This window comes from Oncorhynchus mykiss, chromosome 13 (genome assembly GCF_013265735.2).
Source record: "Oncorhynchus mykiss isolate Arlee chromosome 13, USDA_OmykA_1.1, whole genome shotgun sequence".
Taxonomy (NCBI): Eukaryota; Metazoa; Chordata; class Actinopteri; order Salmoniformes; family Salmonidae; genus Oncorhynchus; species Oncorhynchus mykiss.
In genome coordinates, this window is record NC_048577.1 from 72465504 (window position 1) to 72487473 (window position 21970).

The window sequence follows — 21970 nt, forward strand, 5'->3', positions numbered from 1 at the left end:
AAATACAAGCTCAGATGATATTCGATTTTTTAACTAACTTAGTTTTTAGTCAATTGTTTTCCCTAATTCATGAATGAATTAGTATCTAATTGACATTAGGTTACACTTTATTCATTTAAAACGTTGTTCCATGATGTGTAACAATCCAAATTGCATTGGTAGATGTTGACAATAATGAGTTATATCCCATCGCTGCGTCCTCTCTTTACCGTCTCTGTTGAGCAGCCCCCAGAATGTTCAGCTCTCACCAGTCCAGCCCCCAGAAACACCCCTGTTCAGCTCTCACCAGTCCAGCCCCCAGAAACACCTCTGTTCAGCTCTCACCAGTCCAGCCCAAAACACGGCTCCCTGATCGGTGAGTCACCGTCACTTCTCCTGGTCCTCCGCTGCATCCTTCTCCTCTCCGTGACACACACACACACACACACACACACACACACACACACACACACACACACACACACACACACACACACACACACACACACTGTGGCTATGGCTGAGTCCCTTAATAATAGTGAAAGTGTGTAAGGGAGGTCGGGTTGGTGTTTTGGCTGGGGTAGGAGTCGGTCGTTGGATGATGGCCCGGGAAGAACCGGTAACGGGAAAAGACAGTCAGCATATAACAGAGCCCGGTGGCAGAGAAGTTCATCCGACTGAGAGAGAGAGAGAGGGAGAGAGAGAGAGGGAGAGAGAGAGAGGGAGAGAGACAGAGAGAGAGAGCGAGAGCGAGAGAGAGCGTGCAACATTTACAGTGGGCACGACATGCACACAGGCATTCTATTTCCTCCCTCCATACACACATACTCACATTCTCTCATAGCTCTGTAGCACGCGGGCTGCTTCGGCACGCCATCTCTTCACACACATACACACACACACGCGCGCACTGCAGCCAGTGCGCACACACGGACACACACAAACTCTCTTCGTCGGCTTTCCTCTGCACGCGAAAGGCTGTCCCACTCAGCGCGCACTCGACGTGACCGTTATTCTATTTCGCAAGACACGGGACTGTCCGGGCTCTGAAAATCAATCCACACAACAACCCGGTGAACGTTAATAAACCTCGTCTGACATCGGTAAAGAAACAACGGGACCGGGCCCACGGCACTGCATTTCAGCACGCGGACAGAAACACAGAGACAGACAAACCCGGTTCAGGCATCGGGACTCACGCGCTGCATGCAAGCCCTGTACGCCGCCTCCGCGCACAGAATGCAGCATCCCCTGACGGGAGGAACGTGCGTGGCGATGCCCAACGTAGACATGTGTCCTCAACTGTCCTGCGCTGCTCTCACCTTTATGTACCTCCAGCAGGTGAGTGGCTGGATATCTCTAGATCGTGGGGGAATAAATGGTGCTGCACTCTGCTATTTGTATATGACAAAATATGCCTGTGGCCTATATTCATGACTATATTACGTCAGTCATGTTTTATATGAGGAAGTATGTCTATATTAGGTAATGTTTTATATAAGGAAGTATGTCTATATTAGGCCAGTCATGTTTTATATGAGGGAAAATGTCTATATTAGGCCAGTCATTTTTTATATGAGGAAGTATGTCTATATTAGGCCAGTCATGTTTTATATGAGGAAGTATGTCTGTATTAGGCCAGTCAGGTTTTATATGAGGAAGTATGTCTATATTAGGTCAGTTTTATATGAGGAAGTATGTCTATATTAGGTCAGTTGTATATGAGGAAGTATGTCTATATTAGGTCATGTTTTATATGAGGAAGTATGTCTATATTAGGTCATGTTTTATATGAGGAAGTATGTCTATATTAGGTCATGTTTTATATGAGGAAGTATGTCTATATTAGGTCATGTTTTATATGAGGAAGTATGTCTATATTAGGTCATGTTTCATATGAGGAAGTATGTCTATATTAGGTCATGTTTTATATTAGGAAGTATGTCTATATTAGGCCAGTCAAGTTTTATATGAGGAAGTATTCATGACTGTATTCCAATAGTTTGCCTATGTCTGAGTATAGGCCGAGGCTAAACTAGATTATTCTATGTCAATTTTCATATGGTTTTGATACTATCTTGGTTATTGTTTCAATATGGTTTGACAGTGTCTTGGTTATTGTTTCAATATGGTTTGACAGTATCTTGGTTATTGTTTCAATATGGTTTGACAGTGTCTTGGTTATTGTTTCAATATGGTTTGACAGTATCTTGGTTATTGTTTCAATATGGTTTGACAGTGTCTTGGTTAATGCCTGTAACGCAGAGCAACATCTAATTCGGGTTTCTCTGTAAATAAAGATTAAATACATTTTATGAAATGCAGTCCGAGATGAAATGTGGAGACTAGGACCATATAGCTAGCTGTATTGTACCTGTTGACCTACCATCATGTTGAGCTACCATCATGTTAGTATGTTGGCCTACCATCATGTTAGTATGTTGAGCTACCATCATGTTAGTATGTTGATCTACCATCATGTTAGTATGTTGACCTACCATCATGTTGAGCTACCATCATGTTAGTATGTTGGCCTACCATCATGTTAGTATGTTGACCTACCATCATGTTAGTATGTTGAGCTACCATCATGTTAATATGTTGATCTACCATCATATTAGTATGTTGACCTTCCCTCATGTCTAGCTACCATCATGTTAGTATGTTGGCCTACCATCATGTTAGTATGTTGACCTACCGTCATGTTGGCATACCATCATGTTGACCTACCATCATGTTGACCTACCATCATGTTAGTATGTTGACCTACCATCATGTTAGTATGTTGACCTACCATCATGTTAGTATGTTGACCTACCGTCATGTTGACCTACCATCATGTTGACCTACCATCATGTTAGTATGTTGACCTACCATCATGTTGACCTACCATCATGTTAGTATGTTGACCTACCATCATGTTAGTATGTTGACCTACCATCATGTTAGTATGTCGACCTACCGTCATGTTAGTACCATCATGTTGACCTAACATCATGTTAGTATGTTGACCTACCGTCATGTTGACCTACAGTCATGTTAGTATGTTGACCTACCATCATGTTGACCTACCATCATGTTGACCTAACATCATGTTAGTATGTTGACCTACCGTCATGTTGACCTACCTTCATGTTAGTATGTTGACCTACAGTCATGTTAGTATGTTGACCTACCATCATGTTGACCTAACATCATGTTAGTATGTTGACCTACCATCATGTTAGTATGTTGACATACCGTCATGTTGACCTACCGTCATGTTAGTATGTTGACCTACCATCATGTTAGTATGTTGACCTACCATCATGTTGACCTACCATCATGTTAGTATGTTGGCCTACCATCATGTTGACCTACCATCATGTTAGTATGTTGGCCTACCATCATGTTAGTATGTTGACCTAACATCATGTTAGTATGTTGGCCTACCATCATGTTGACCTACCATCATGTTAGTATGTTGAGCTACCATCATGTTATTATGTTGACCTACCATCATGTTAGTATGTTGGCCTACCATCATGTTGACCTACCATCATGTTAGTATGTTGACCTACCATCATGTTAGTATGTTGACCTACCATCATGTTAGTGTGTTGACCTACCATCATGTTAGTATGTTGGCCTACCATGTTATTTGTTGTGTTCTTTTAACAATGTGTAGTCTTAACCATGACAACTAAGCATACACTCAGTGGCTTGTTTATCAGGGAAAACCAATTGGGTATAGGGTAGGACCGCCCCTTGCCTCCAGAACAGCCTGAATTCTTCGGGGCATTCTACAAGCTGTTGGAAACATTCCACAGTGATGTTGGTCCATGCTTGCTGCAGATGTGATGGTGGTACATTCATGCTACCAACAGGCTGTTCAATCTTATCCCAAAGACTCTCTATTGGGTTTGGTCAGCGACAATGTTCAGATATACTGTGGTGTTCAATCATTGATCGACTGGTATCTGGGGCGGCAGGAAGCCTAGTGGTTAGAGCATTGGGCCAGTAACCAGAAGGTTGCTGGATCAAATCCCTGAGCTGATAAGGTCAAAGTCTGTCATTCTGAGCAAGGCAGTTAACCCACTGTTCCCCGGGCCACCGAAGACGTGGATGTTGATTAAGGCAGCCCCCCCCGCACCTCTCTGATTCAGAAGGGTTGGGTTAAATGTGAAAGACACATTTCAGTTGAATATATTCAGGACTGACTAGGTATCGCCCCACCACCCCCTTCTATCAAGGGACCTACCGTGGGCCAGGAAAACATTCCCCACACCATTACACCACCACCACCAGCCTGTACTGTTGACACCAGGCAGGATGTGGCCATGGACTCATTCTGCTTACGCCCAATCCTGACTCTGCCGTCAGCATAACTTAACAGGAAGTGAGATTCGTAGGAACAGACACCCGGATTCGTCGGTCCAGGATTCATCCACTCCTCAATTGTCCACTGTTGGTGATCGCATGCCCACTTCTTGTTTTTAGCAGATAGGAGTTGAACCCGGTGTGGTCGTCTGCTGCAACAGCCAATCCGTGACAAGGACCGACGAGTTGTCCGTTCTGAGATACTGTTGTCCAGCTCCGTTAATTGCCTATTTTGTCGGCCCGCCTGTTAACTTCCACGATTCTTGCCGTTCTCCTTCATTAACCTGTTAGATCTCTAGGGGCGCTATTTCATTTTTGGATAAAAAACGTTCCCGTTTTAAGCGCGGTATTTTGTCACGAAAAGATGCTCGACTATGCATATTCTTGACAGTTTTGGAAAGAAAACACTCTGAAATGTCAGAATCTGCAAAGATTTTGTCTGTAAGTACAGATTTTGTCTGTACAGGCGAAACCAAGATGATGCATCAACCAGGAAATTAGCAGAATTTCTGAAGCTCTGTTTTCCATTGTCTCCTTATAAGGCTGTGATTGCGCAAGGAATGAGCCTACACTTTCTGTCGTTCGCCCAAGGTCTTAGCAGCATTGTGACGTATTTGTAGGCATATCATTGGAAGATTGACCATAAGAGACTACATTTTCCAAGTGTCCGCCTGGTGTCCTGCGTGGAATTCGGTGCGCAATTGCCAGCTGCTTGTACTTTTCCATTTGATATAGGGGAGAAACCATGTGTCCAAGAACGATATATCAATGAAGAGATGTGTGAAAAACACCTTGATGATTGATTCTAAACAACGTTTGCCATGTTTTCAGTCGATATTATGGAGTTAATTTGGAAAAAAGTTCGCATTGAGGACTGAATTTTCGGGTTTTTTTGGTAGCCAAATGTGATGTATAAAACGGAGCTATTTCTAATACACAAAGAATCTTTTTGGAAAAACTGAGCATCTGCCATCTAACTGAGAGTATCCTCATTGAAAACATCAGAAGTTCTTCAAAGGTAAATTATTTTACTTGAAGGCTTTTATGTTTTTGTTGAAATGTTGCGTACTGGATGCTAACGCTAATGCTAACGCTAAATGCTACGCTAGCTAGCTACTTTTACACAAATTATTGTTTTCCTATGGTTGAGAAGCATATTTTGAAAATCTGAGATGACAGTGTTGTTTACAAAAGGCTAAGCTTGCGAGATGGCATGTTTATTTCATTTCATTTGCGATTTTCATGAATAGTTAACGTTGCGTTATGGTAATGAGCTTGAGGCTGTAGTCACGATACCGGATCCGGGTTTGGGAGATCAGAGAGGTTAAGGAGCTGTTTTCGCCCAAAGGACAGCCTGCTGACGGGATGTTATTTGATTGTCGCACCATTCTCTGTGAACCCTAGACACTGTTGTGCGTGAAAAGCCCAGGAGGACGGACGTCTCTGAGATTCTGGATCCGGTCCGCCTGACACAGACGATCACACCACGTTCCAAGCCCAGGAGGACGTCTCTGAGATTCTGGATCCGTTCCGCCTGACACAGACGATCACACCACGTTCCAAGCCCAGGAGGACGTCTCTGAGATTCTGGATCCGTTCCGCCTGACACAGACGATCACACCACGTTCCAAGCCCAGGAGGACGGGCGTCTCTGAGATTCTGGATCCGGTCCGCCTGACACAGACGATCACACCACGTTCCAAGCCCAGGAGGACGGACGTCTCTGAGATTCTGGATCCGGTCCGCCTGACACAGACGATCACACCACGTTCCAAGCCCAGGAGGACGGACGTCTCTGAGATTCTGGATCCGGTCCGCCTGTCACAGACGATCACACCACGTTCCAAGGCGCTTAGGTCACTGGTTAGGACCATTCTAACGTTTGATGGAACAGTAACTGAATGCCTTGATGCCTGTCTGTCTGCTTTATATAACAAGCCAGGACCACGTGACTCACTGTCTGGAAGAGCAAACCATTTTCGTGAACAGGGTGGTGTACCTAATAAGCTTTCCCTAATATTATAGGCTTTTTTTTTGGACACATTTGACATTTTATAAAATCATTTACTCTCTCTTTCTCTCCATCTCTCTCTCTCTCTTTCTTTCTCTCTCTATCCCTCTTTCGCTCTCCATCTCTCTCTTTCTCTCTCTATCCCTCTTTCGCTCTCCATCTCTCTCTCTCCTTCCCTTTCTCTCTCTATCCCTCTCTATCTCTCCATCTCTCTCTCTCTCTTTCCCTTTCTCTCTCTCAGCTGACTCAACCATAAACCTCTAGTGACATTCCTAACCTTTGCCTCAGCCGATACAAATGACATTATGCCACCAGTTAATTGCTTTTATATCTGGAGGAAAGAACAACATCCATTCTTTAACCCAGTGGTATTGTCTCTAGATAGAACAACAGAACTACATCCATTCTTTAACCCAGTGGTATTGTCTCTAGAAAGAACTACATCCATTCTTTAACCCAGTGGTATTGTCTCTAGACAGAACTACATCCATTCTTTAACCCAGTGGTATTGTCTCTAGATAGAACTACATCCATTCTTTAACCCAGTGGTATTGTCTCTAGGCAGAACTACATCCATTATTTAACCCAGTGGTATTGTCTCTAGACAGAACTACATCCATTCTTTAACCCAGTGGTATTGTCTCTAGACAGAACAACAGAACTACATCCATTCTTTAACCCAGTGGTATTGTCTCTAGACAGAACTACATCCATTCTTTAACCCAGTGGTATTGTCTCTAGGCAGAACTACATCCATTCTTTAACCCAGTGGTATTGTCTCTAGATAGAACTAGATCCATTCTTTAACCCAGTGGTATTGTCTCTAGATAGATCAAGATTAATACAAAGAGAGATCCATAGATACATTAATACAGAGAGAGATAAATAGATACATTAATACAGAGAGAGATAATAGATATATTAATACAGAGAGATAAATAGATACATTAACACAGAGAGATAAACAGATACATTAATACAGAGAGATACATATACACATTAATACAGAGAGATAAATAGATACATTAATACAGAGAGATAAATAGATATATTAATAGAGAGAGAGAGATAAATATATACATTAATACAGAGAGAGAGAGATAGAGTAATACACAGAGATACATATATACATTAATACAGAGAGATAAATAGATACATTAATACAGAGAGAGATAAATATATACATTAATACAGAGAGATAAATAGATACATTAATACAGAGAGAGATAAATATATACATTAAAACAGAGAGATAAATAGATACATTAATACAGAGAGAGATAAATAGATACATTAATACAGAGAGAGATAATAGATACATTAACACAGAGAGAGATAAATAGATACATTAATACAGAGAGATAAATAGATACATTAATACAGAGAGAGATAAATTGGTACATTAATACAGAGAGAGATACATAGATACATTAATACAGAGAGAGAGAGATAGAGTAATACACAGAGATACATATATACATTAATACAGAGAGATAAATAGATACATTAATACAGAGAGAGATAAATATATACATTAAAACAGAGAGATAAATAGATACATTAATACAGAGAGATAAATAGATACATTAATACAGAGAGAGATAAATATATACATTAAAACAGAGAGATAAATAGATACATTAATACAGAGAGAGATAAATAGATACATTAATACAGAGAGAGATAATAGATACATTAATACAGAGAGAGATAAATAGATACATTAATACAGAGAGATAAATAGATACATTAATACAGAGAGAGATAAATTGGTACATTAATACAGAGAGAGATACATAGATACATTAATACAGAGAGAGAGAGATAGAGTAATACACAGAGATACATATATACATTAATACAGAGAGATAAATAGATACATTAATACAGAGAGAGATAAATATATACATTAAAAGAGAGAGATAAATAGATACATTAATACAGAGAGAGATAAATAGATATATTAATACAGAGAGAGATAAATAGATACATTCATACAGAGAGAGAGAGATAGATACATGAATACAGAGAGAGAGATAGATACATTAATACAGAGAGAGATAAATAGATACATTAATACAGATAGATAAATAGATACATTAATACAGAGAGAGATAGATACATTAATACAGAGAGATACATAGATACATTAATACAGAGAGAGATAATAGATACATTAATACAGAGAGAGAGAGATAGATACATTAATAGAGAGATAAATAGATACATTAATACAGAGAGAGATAAATAGATACATTAATACAGAGAGAGATAAATAGGTACATTCATACAGAGAGAGATAAATTGATACATTAATACAGAGAGATAAATAGATACATTAATACAGAGAGAGATAAATAGGTACATTCATACAGAGAGAGATAAATAGATACATTAATACAGAGAGATACATAGATACATTAATACAGAGAGAGAGAGATACAGTGCCTTGCGAAAGTATTCGGCCCCCTTGAACTTTGCAACCTTTTGCCACATTTCAGGCTTCAAACATAAAGATATAAAACTGTATTTTTTTGTGAAGAATCAACAACAAGTGGGACACAATCATGAAGTGGAACGACATTTATTGGATATTTCAAACTTTTTTAACAAATCAAAAACTGAAAAATTTGGCCGTGCAAAATTATTCAGACCCCTTAAGTTAATACTTTGTAGCGCCACCTTTTGCTGCGATTACAGCTGTAAGACGCTTGGGGTATGTCTCTATCAGTTTTGCACATCGAGAGACTGACATTTTTTCCCATTCCTCCTTGCAAAACAGCTCGAGCTCAGTGAGGTTGGATGGAGAGCATTTGTGAACAGCAGTTTTCAGTTCTTTCCACAGATTCTCGATTGGATTCAGGTCTGGACTTTGACTTGGCCATTCTAACACCTGGATATGTTTATTTTTGAACCATTCCATTGTAGATTTTGCTTTATGTTTTGGATCATTGTCTTGTTGGAAGACAAATCTCCGTCCCAGTCTCAGGTCTTTTGCAGACTCCATCAGGTTTTCTTCCAGAATGGTCCTGTATTAGGCTCCATCCATCTTCCCATCAATTTTAACCATCTTCCCTGTCCCTACTGAAGAAAAGCAGGCCCAAACCATGATGCTGCCACCACCATGTTTGACAGTGGGGATGGTGTGTTCAGGGTGATGAGCTGTGTTGCTTTTACGCCAAACATAACGTCTTGCATTGTTGCCAAAAAGTTCAATTTTGGTTTCATCTGACCAGAGCACCTTCTTCCACATGTTTGGTGTCTCCCAGGTGGCTTGTGGCAAACTTTAAACAACACTTTTTATGGATATCTTTAAGAAATGGATTTCTTCTTGCCACTCTTCCATAAAGGCCAGATTTGTGCTATATACGACTGATTGTTGTCCTATGGACAGAGTCTCCCACCTCAGCTGTAGATCTCTGCAGTTCATCCAGAGTGATCATGGGCCTCTTGGCTGCATCTCTGATCAGTCTTCTCCTTGTATGAGCTGAAAGTTTAGAGGGACGGCCAGGTCTTGGTAGATTTGCAGTGGTCTGATACTCCTTCCATTTCAATATTATCGCTTGCACAGTGCTCCTTGGGATGTTTAAAGCTTGGGAAATCTTTTTGTATCCAAATCCGGCTTTAAACTTCTTCACAACAGTTTCTCGGACCTGCCTGGTGTGTTCCTTGTTCTTCATGATGCTCTCTGCGCTTTTAACGGACCTCTGAGACTATCACAGTGCAGGTGTATTTATACGGAGACTTGATTACACACAGGTGGATTGTATTTATCATCATTAGTCATTTAGGTCAACATTGGATCATTCAGAGATCCTCACTGAACTTCTGGAGAGAGTTTGCTGCACTGAAAGTATAGGGGCTGAATAATTTTGCACGCCCAATTTTTCAGTTTTTGATTTGTTAAAAAAGTTTGAAATATCCAATCAATGTCGTTCCACTTCATGATTGTGTCCCACTTGTTGTTGATTCTTCACAAAAAAATACAGTTTTATATCTTTATGTTTGAAGCCTGAAATGTGGCAAAAGGTCGCAAATTTCAAGGGGGCCGAATACTTTCGCAAGGCACTGTAGATACATTAATAGAGAGATAAATAGATACATTAATACAGAGAGAGATAAATAGATACATTAATACAGAGAGAGATAAATATATATATTGTTTTCATCATGAAAGGGAGGATGAAAGAGAAAACATATGATAAAGGAGAAATCTTTGGTGAAATCAGTATCTAAATTAATAGAAATGGGCAGAGTTCCTCTGTTTGGCCCATTCTCTCTCTCTCTCTCTCTCTCTCTCTCTCTCTCACACACACACACACACACACACACACACACACACTCAGTAGATTAAAGCTACTGTTGTTATCATTACCAGTGAAGTGAATTGAAAAGTGTGTAATGAGATTAGTAGTGGAATGTACACAGACTGATCCATTGGGTAGATTAGTGGTGAAATGTACACAGACTGATCCATTGGGTAGATTAGTAGTGAAATGTACACAGACTGATCCATTGGGTAGATTAGTAGTGGAATGTACACAGACTGATCCATTGGGTAGATTTCATAATATAATAATAATAACATAATATAATATAACAGTTTAGAACAGAATATAATAGAACAGTATAGAACAGAATCAAATAGAACAGAACAAAACATATCAGTATGGAACAGAATAGAATATAACAATATAGAACAGTTTAGAACAGAATATAATAGAACAGAATGCATCAGTATAGAACAGAAGGTATGGTATAGAATAGAACAGAATAGAGCAGTATAGAACAGAATAGAACAGAATAGAAAAGAACAGTTTAGAACTTCAGAGAAAGGTAGGGTATAGAATAGAACAGTATAGAACAGTAGAGAACAGAATAGAAAATAGTATAATATAACAGAACAGAATAGAATAGAACATAATAGAACAGTATAGAACTGAATAGAATAGAACAGTGTAGAACAGTATAGAATAGAACAGTATAGAACAGAACAGAATAGAATATAACATAATAGAACAGTATAGAACTGAATAGAATAGAACAGTGTAGAACAGAACAGTGTAGAACAGAACAGAATAGTTTGGGATTGTGTGATTAAAGTCACACAAAACTTGTCATAGTTTGGGGATTTTAAATGTTTCTACATATACTTGTCTCCTGAATACACAGTCTCCATTTGTCTAATAAGTCTGAAGCAGAGGTTTCAGAGGAGATCATCTCTGTTCTCTTAAATGTGAGATCGTTTCAAAGCATTACTAAAAGACTTCACTGGAGACGTCAAATTACAAGGCAGTTCATGTATATCTACTATTTTCACGATTCTTCATCATCTGATGCTTTATTTACCTGGACATATCAGTGTGACATCACTCTAATATGGTTGTTTTATTTACCTGGACATATCAGTGTGACATCACTCTAATAAGGTTGTTTAATTTACCTGGACATATCAGTGTGACATCACTCTAATAAGGTTGTTTAATTTACCTGGACATATCAGTGTGACATCACTCTAATAAGGTTGTTTAATTTACCTGGACATATCAGTGTGACATCACTCTAATATGGTTGTTTTATTTACCTGGACATATCAGTGTGACATCACTCTAATAAGGTTGTTTTATTTACCTGGACATATCAGTGTGACATCACTCTAATATGGTTGTTTTATTTACCTGGACATATCAGTGTGACATCACTCTAATATGGTTGTTTTATTTACCTGGACATATCAGTGTGACATCACTCTAATATGGTTGTTTAATTTACCTGGACATATCAGTGTGACATCACTCTAATATGGTTGTTTAATTTACCTGGACATATCAGTGTGACATCACTCTAATATGGTTCTGGAACATGTTTAATTTACCTGGACATATCAGTGTGACATCACTCTAATATGGTTCTGGAACATGTTTAATTTACCTGGACATATCAGGGTGACATCACTCTAATATGGTTGTTTAATTTACCTGGACATATCAGTGTGACATCACTCTAATATGGTTGTTTAATTTACCTGGACATATCAGTGTGACATCACTCTAATATGGTTGTTATATTTACCTGGACATATCAGTGTGACATCACTCTAATATGGTTGTTTAATTTACCTGGACATATCAGTGTGACATCACTCTAATATGGTTGTTATATTTACCTGGACATATCAGTGTGACATCACTCTAATATGGTTGTTTAATTTACCTGGACATATCAGTGTGACATCACTCTAATATGGTTGTTTAATTTACCTGGACATATCAGTGGGACATCACTCTAATATGGTTGTTTAATTTACCTGGACATATCAGTGTGACATCACTCTAATATGGTTGTTTTATTTACCTGGACATATCAGTGTGACATCACTCTAATATGGTTGTTTTATTTACCTGGACATATCAGTGTGACATCACTCTAATATGGTTGTTTTATTTACCTGGACATATCAGTGTGACATCACTCTAATATGGTTGTTTAATTTACCTGGACACATCAGTGTGACATCACTCTAATATGGTTGTTTTATTTACCTGGACATATCAGTGTGACATCACTCTAATATGGTTGTTTTATTTACCTGGACATATCAGTGTGACATCACTCTAATATGGTTGTTTTATTTACCTGGACATATCAGTGTGACATCACTCTAATATGGTTGTTTAATTTACCTGGACATATCAGTGTGACATCACTCTAATATGGTTGTTTTATTTACCTGGACATATCAGTGTGACATCACTCTAATGTGGTTGTTTAATTTACCTGGACATATCAGTGTGACATCACTCTAATATGGTTGTTTAATTTACCTGGACATATCAGTGTGACATCACTCTAATAAGGTTGTTTAATTTACCTGGACATATCAGTGTGACATCACTCTAATATGGTTGTTTAATTTACCTGGACATATCAGTGTGACATCACTCTAATATGGTTCTGGAACATGTTTAATTTACCTGGACATATCAGGGTGACATCACTCTAATATGGTTGTTTAATTTACCTGGACATATCAGTGTGACATCACTCTAATATGGTTGTTTAATTTACCCGGACATATCAGTGTGACATCACTCTAATAAGGTTGTTTAATTTACCTGGACATATCAGTGTGACATCACTCTAATATGGTTGTTTAATTTACCTGGACATATCAGTGTGACATCACTCTAATATGGTTCTGGAACATGTTTAATTTACCTGGACATATCAGTGTGACATCACTCTAATATGGTTGTTTTATTTACCTGGACATATCAGGGTGACATCACTCTAATATGGTTGTTTAATTTACCTGGACATATCAGTGTGACATCACTCTAATATGGTTGTTTAATTTACCTGGACATATCAGTGTGACATCACTCTAATATGGTTGTTTAATTTACCTGGACATATCAGTGTGACATCACTCTAATATGGTTGTTTAATTTACCTGGACATATCAGTGTGACATCACTCTAATATGGTTGTTATATTTACCTGGACATATCAGTGTGACATCACTCTAATATGGTTGTTTAATTTACCTGGACATATCAGTGTGATATCACTCTAATATGGTTGTTTTATTTACCTGGACATATCAGTGTGACATCACTCTAATATGGTTGTTTTATTTACCTGGACATATCAGTGTGACATCACTCTAATATGGTTGTTTAATTTACCTGGACATATCAGTGTGACATCACTCTAATATGGTTGTTTTATTTACCTGGACATATCAGTGTGACATCACTCTAATATGGTTGTTATATTTACCTGGACATATCAGTGTGACATCACTCTAATATGGTTGTTTAATTTACCTGGACATATCAGTGTGACATCACTCTAATATGGTTGTTTAATTTACCTGGACATATCAGTGTGACATCACTCTAATATGGTTGTTATATTTACCTGGACATATCAGTGTGACATCACTCTAATATGGTTGTTTAATTTACCTGGACATATCAGTGTGACATCACTCTAATATGGTTGTTTAATTTACCTGGACATATCAGTGTGACATCACTCTAATATGGTTGTTTAATTTACCTGGACATATCAGTGTGACATCACTCTAATATGGTTGTTTAATTTACCTGGACATATCAGTGTGACATCACTCTAATATGGTTGTTTACCTGGACATATCAGTGTGACATCACTCTAATATGGTTGTTTAATTTACCTGGACATATCAGTGTGACATCACTCTAATATGGTTGTTATATTTACCTGGACATATCAGTGTGACATCACTCTAATATGGTTGTTTAATTTACCTGGACATATCAGTGTGACATCACTCTAATATGGTTGTTTTAATTTACCTGGACATATCAGTGTGACATCACTCTAATATGGTTGTTTAATTTACCTGGACATATCAGTGTGACATCACTCTAATATGGTTGTTTAATTTACCTGGACATATCAGTGTGACATCACTCTAATATGGTTGTTTAATTTACCTGGACATATCAGTGTGACATCACTCTAATATGGTTGTTTAATTTACCTGGACATATCAGTGTGACATCACTCTAATATGGTTGTTTAATTTACCTGGACATATCAGTGTGACATCACTCTAATATGGTTGTTTAATTTACCTGGACATATCAGTGTGACATCACTCTAATATGGTTGTTTAATTTACCTGGACATATCAGTGTGACATCACTCTAATATGGTTGTTTTAATTTACCTGGACATATCAGTGTGACATCACTCTAATATGGTTGTTTAATTTACCTGGACATATCAGTGTGACATCACTCTAATATGGTTGTTTACCTGGACATATCAGTGTGACATCACTCTAATATGGTTCTGGAACATGTTTAATTTACCTGGACATATCAGTGTGACATCACTCTAATATGGTTGTTTAATTTACCTGGACATATCAGTGTGACATCATTCTAATATGGTTGTTATATTTACCTGGACATATCAGTGTGACATCACTCTAATATGGTTGTTTAATTTACCTGGACACATCAGTGTGACATCACTCTAATATGGTTGTTTTATTTACCTGGACATATCAGTGTGACATCACTCTAATATGGTTGTTTTATTTACCTGGACATATCAGTGTGACATCACTCTAATATGGTTGTTTTATTTACCTGGACATATCAGTGTGACATCACTCTAATATGGTTGTTTAATTTACCTGGACATATCAGTGTGACATCACTCTAATATGGTTGTTTTATTTACCTGGACATATCAGTGTGACATCACTCTAATGTGGTTGTTTAATTTACCTGGACATATCAGTGTGACATCACTCTAATATGGTTGTTTAATTTACCTGGACATATCAGTGTGACATCACTCTAATAAGGTTGTTTAATTTACCTGGACATATCAGTGTGACATCACTCTAATATGGTTGTTTAATTTACCTGGACATATCAGTGTGACATCACTCTAATATGGTTCTGGAACATGTTTAATTTACCTGGACATATCAGGGTGACATCACTCTAATATGGTTGTTTAATTTACCTGGACATATCAGTGTGACATCACTCTAATATGGTTGTTTAATTTACCTGGACATATCAGTGTGACATCACTCTAATAAGGTTGTTTTTACCTGGACATATCAGTGTGACATCACTCTAATATGGTTGTTTAATTTACCTGGACATATCAGTGTGACATCACTCTAATATGGTTCTGGAACATGTTTAATTTACCTGGACATATCAGGGTGACATCACTCTAATATGGTTGTTTAATTTACCTGGACATATCAGTGTGACATCACTCTAATATGGTTGTTTAATTTACCTGGACATATCAGTGTGACATCACTCTAATATGGTTGTTTAATTTACCTGGACATATCAGTGTGACATCACTCTAATATGGTTGTTTAATTTACCTGGACATATCAGTGTGACATCACTCTAATATGGTTGTTATATTTACCTGGACATATCAGTGTGACATCACTCTAATATGGTTGTTTAATTTACCTGGACATATCAGTGTGACATCACTCTAATATGGTTGTTTTATTTACCTGGACATATCAGTGTGACATCACTCTAATATGGTTGTTTTATTTACCTGGACATATCAGTGTGACATCACTCTAATATGGTTGTTTAATTTACCTGGACATATCAGTGTGACATCACTCTAATATGGTTGTTTTATTTACCTGGACATATCAGTGTGACATCACTCTAATATGGTTGTTATATTTACCTGGACATATCAGTGTGACATCACTCTAATATGGTTGTTTTATTTACCTGGACATATCAGTGTGACATCACTCTAATATGGTTGTTTTATTTACCTGGACATATCAGTGTGACATCACTCTAATGTGGTTCTGGAACATGTTTAATTTACCTGGACATATCAGTGTGACATCACTCTAATGTGGTTCTGGAACATGTTTAATTTACCTGGACATATCAGTGTGACATCACTCTAATATGGTTGTTTTAATTTACCTGGACATATCAGTGTGACATCACTCTAATATGGTTGTTTAATTTACCTGGACATATCAGTGTGACATCACTCTAATATGGTTGTTTTATTTACCTGGACATATCAGTGTGACATCACTCTAATATGGTTGTTTAATTTACCTGGACATATCAGTGTGACATCACTCTAATATGGTTGTTTTATTTACCTGGACATATCAGTGTGACATCACTCTAATATGGTTGTTTTATTTACCTGGACATATCAGTGTGACATCACTCTAATATGGTTGTTTAATTTACCTGGACATATCAGTGTGACATCACTCTAATATGGTTGTTTTAATTTACCTGGACATATCAGTGTGACATCACTCTAATATGGTTGTTTAATTTACCTGGACATATCAGTGTGACATCACTCTAATATGGTTGTTAAATTTACCTGGACATATCAGTGTGACATCACTCTACTATGGTTGTTTAATTTACCTGGACATATCAGTGTGACATCACTCTAATATGGTTGTTTAATTTACCTGGACATATCAGGGTGACATCACTCTAATATGGTTGTTTTATTTACCTGGACATATCAGTGTGACATCACTCTAATATGGTTGTTTTATTTACCTGGACATATCAGTGTGACATCACTCTAATATGGTTGTTTAATTTACCTGGACATATCAGTGTGACATCACTCTAATATGGTTGTTTAATTTACCTGGACATATCAGTGTGACATCACTCTAATATGGTTGTTAAATTTACCTGGACATATCAGTGTGACATCACTCTAATATGGTTGTTTTATTTACCTGGACATATCAGTGTGACATCACTCTAATATGGTTGTTTTATTTACCTGGACATATCAGTGTGACATCACTCTAATATGGTTGTTTTATTTACCTGGACATATCAGTGTGACATCACTCTAATATGGTTGTTTTATTTACCTGGACATATCAGTGTGACATCACTCTAATATGGTTGTTTAATTTACCTGGACATATCAGTGTGACATCACTCTAATATGGTTGTTATATTTACCTGGACATATCAGTGTGACATCACTCTAATGTGGTTCTGGAACATGTTTAATTTACCTGGACATATCAGTGTGACATCACTCTAATGTGGTTCTGGAACATGTTTAATTTACCTGGACATATCAGTGTGACATCACTCTAATATGGTTGTTTTAATTTACCTGGACATATCAGTGTGACATCACTCTAATATGGTTGTTTAATTTACCTGGACATATCAGTGTGACATCACTCTAATATGGTTGTTTTATTTACCAGGACATATCAGTGTGACATCACTCTAATATGGTTGTTTAATTTACCTGGACATATCAGTGTGACATCACTCTAATATGGTTGTTTTATTTACCTGGACATATCAGTGTGACATCACTCTAATATGGTTGTTTTATTTACCTGGACATATCAGTGTGACATCACTCTAATATGGTTGTTTAATTTACCTGGACATATCAGTGTGACATCACTCTAATATGGTTGTTTTAATTTACCTGGACATATCAGTGTGACATCACTCTAATATGGTTGTTTAATTTACCTGGACATATCAGTGTGACATCACTCTAATATGGTTGTTAAATTTACCTGGACATATCAGTGTGACATCACTCTACTATGGTTGTTTAATTTACCTGGACATATCAGTGTGACATCACTCTAATATGGTTGTTTAATTTACCTGGACATATCAGGGTGACATCACTCTAATATGGTTGTTTTATTTACCTGGACATATCAGTGTGACATCACTCTAATATGGTTGTTTTATTTACCTGGACATATCAGTGTGACATCACTCTAATATGGTTGTTTAATTTACCTGGACATATCAGTGTGACATCACTCTAATATGGTTGTTTAATTTACCTGGACATATCAGTGTGACATCACTCTAATATGGTTGTTAAATTTACCTGGACATATCAGTGTGACATCACTCTAATATGGTTGTTTTATTTACCTGGACATATCAGTGTGACATCACTCTAATATGGTTGTTTTATTTACCTGGACATATCAGTGTGACATCACTCTAATATGGTTGTTTTATTTACCTGGACATATCAGTGTGACATCACTCTAATATGGTTGTTTTATTTACCTGGACATATCAGTGTGACATCACTCTAATATGGTTGTTTAATTTACCTGGACATATCAGTGTGACATCACTCTAATATGGTTGTTATATTTACCTGGACATATCAGTGTGACATCACTCTAATATGGTTGTTTAATTTACCTGGACATATCAGTGTGACATCACTCTAATATGGTTGTTTAATTTACCTGGACATATCAGTGTGACATCACTCTAATATGGTTGTTTTATTTACCTGGACATATCAGTGTGACATCACTCTAATATGGTTGTTTTATTTACCTGGACATATCAGTGTGACATCACTCTAATATGGTTGTTTTATTTACCTGGACATATCAGTGTGACATCACTCTAATATGGTTGTTTTATTTACCTGGACATATCAGTGTGACATCACTCTAATATGGTTGTTTTATTTACCTGGACATATCAGTGTGACATCACTCTAATATGGTTGTTTTATTTACCTGGACATATCAGTGTGACATCACTCTAATATGGTTGTTTTATTTACCTGGACATATCAGTGTGACATCACTCTAATATGGTTGTTTTATTTACCTGGACATATCAGTGTGACATCACTCTAATATGGTTGTTATATTTACCTGGACATATCAGTGTGACATCACTCTAATATGGTTGTTTTATTTACCTGGACATATCAGTGTGACATCACTCTAATATGGTTGTTTTATTTACCTGGACATATCAGTGTGACATCACTCTAATGTGGTTCTGGAACATGTTTAATTTACCTGGACATATCAGTGTGACATCACTCTAATGTGGTTCTGGAACATGTTTAATTTACCTGGACATATCAGTGTGACATCACTCTAATATGGTTGTTTTAATTTACCTGGACATATCAGTGTGACATCACTCTAATATGGTTGTTTAATTTACCTGGACATATCAGTGTGACATCACTCTAATATGGTTGTTTTATTTACCTGGACATATCAGTGTGACATCACTCTAATATGGTTGTTTAATTTACCTGGACATATCAGTGTGACATCACTCTAATATGGTTGTTTTATTTACCTGGACATATCAGTGTGACATCACTCTAATATGGTTGTTTTATTTACCTGGACATATCAGTGTGACATCACTCTAATATGGTTGTTTAATTTACCTGGACATATCAGTGTGACATCACTCTAATATGGTTGTTTTAATTTACCTGGACATATCAGTGTGACATCACTCTAATATGGTTGTTTAATTTACCTGGACATATCAGTGTGACATCACTCTAATATGGTTGTTAAATTTACCTGGACATATCAGTGTGACATCACTCTACTATGGTTGTTTAATTTACCTGGACATATCAGTGTGACATCACTCTAATATGGTTGTTTAATTTACCTGGACATATCAGGGTGACATCACTCTAATATGGTTGTTTTATTTACCTGGACATATCAGTGTGACATCACTCTAATATGGTTGTTTTATTTACCTGGACATATCAGTGTGACATCACTCTAATATGGTTGTTTAATTTACCTGGACATATCAGTGTGACATCACTCTAATATGGTTGTTTAATTTACCTGGACATATCAGTGTGACATCACTCTAATATGGTTGTTAAATTTACCTGGACATATCAGTGTGACATCACTCTAATATGGTTGTTTTATTTACCTGGACATATCAGTGTGACATCACTCTAATATGGTTGTTTTATTTACCTGGACATATCAGTGTGACATCACTCTAATATGGTTGTTTTATTTACCTGGACATATCAGTGTGACATCACTCTAATATGGTTGTTTTATTTACCTGGACATATCAGTGTGACATCACTCTAATATGGTTGTTTAATTTACCTGGACATATCAGTGTGACATCACTCTAATATGGTTGTTATATTTACCTGGACATATCAGTGTGACATCACTCTAATATGGTTGTTTAATTTACCTGGACATATCAGTGTGACATCACTCTAATATGGTTGTTTAATTTACCTGGACATATCAGTGTGACATCACTCTAATATGGTTGTTTTATTTACCTGGACATATCAGTGTGACATCACTCTAATATGGTTGTTTTATTTACCTGGACATATCAGTGTGACATCACTCTAATATGGTTGTTTTATTTACCTGGACATATCAGTGTGACATCACTCTAATATGGTTGTTTTATTTACCTGGACATATCAGTGTGACATCACTCTAATATGGTTGTTTTATTTACCTGGACATATCAGTGTGACATCACTCTAATATGGTTGTTTTATTTACCTGGACATATCAGTGTGACATCACTCTAATATGGTTGTTTTATTTACCTGGACATATCAGTGTGACATCACTCTAATATGGTTGTTTTATTTACCTGGACATATCAGTGTGACATCACTCTAATATGGTTGTTTTATTTACCTGGACATATCAGTGTGACATCACTCTAATATGGTTGCTTTATTTACCTGGACATATCAGTGTGACATCACTCTAATATGGTTGTTTAATTTACCTGGACATATCAGTGTGACATCACTCTAATATGGTTGTTTAATTTACCTGGACATATCAGTGTGACATCACTCTAATATGGTTGTTTAATTTACCTGGACATATCAGTGTGACATCACTCTAATATGGTTGTTTTATTTACCTGGACATATCAGTGTGACATCACTCTAATATGGTTGTTTAATTTACCTGGACATATCCGTGTGACATCACTCTAATATAGTTGTTTTATTTACCTGGACATATCAGTGTGACATCACTCTAATATGGTTGTTTTAATTTACCTGGACATATCAGTGTGACATCACTCTAATATGGTTGTTTAATTTACCTGGACATATCAGTGTGACATCACTCTAATATAGTTGTTTTATTTACCTGGACATATCAGTGTGACATCACTCTAATATGGTTGTTTTATTTACCTAGACATATCAGTGTGACATCACTCTAATATGGTTGTTTTATTTACCTGGACA

The 21970-nt window shown here is 37.2% G+C and overlaps 1 protein-coding gene across 6 annotated transcripts in view; it reads left to right on the forward strand.

Moving 5' to 3' along the window:
- LOC118938379 (RNA binding protein fox-1 homolog 1) overlaps positions 1 to 21970 on the forward strand; it is a 391360-nt gene that overhangs the window by 175577 nt on the left and 193813 nt on the right. For 4 of the 6 annotated variants that reach the window (XM_036942114.1, XM_036942116.1, XM_036942119.1 and 1 more), the window contains exon 1: positions 889 to 1320. The exons of 1 other annotated variant lie outside the window; for it this stretch is intronic. In XM_036942114.1, coding sequence (XP_036798009.1) covers positions 1186 to 1320 — 135 coding nt within the window. In that variant the 5' untranslated portion in view covers positions 889 to 1185. Of the gene's footprint in view, positions 1 to 888; positions 1321 to 21970 lie in introns of those variants that run through there. One more of the 6 variants, XM_036942112.1, reaches the window with a different exon arrangement.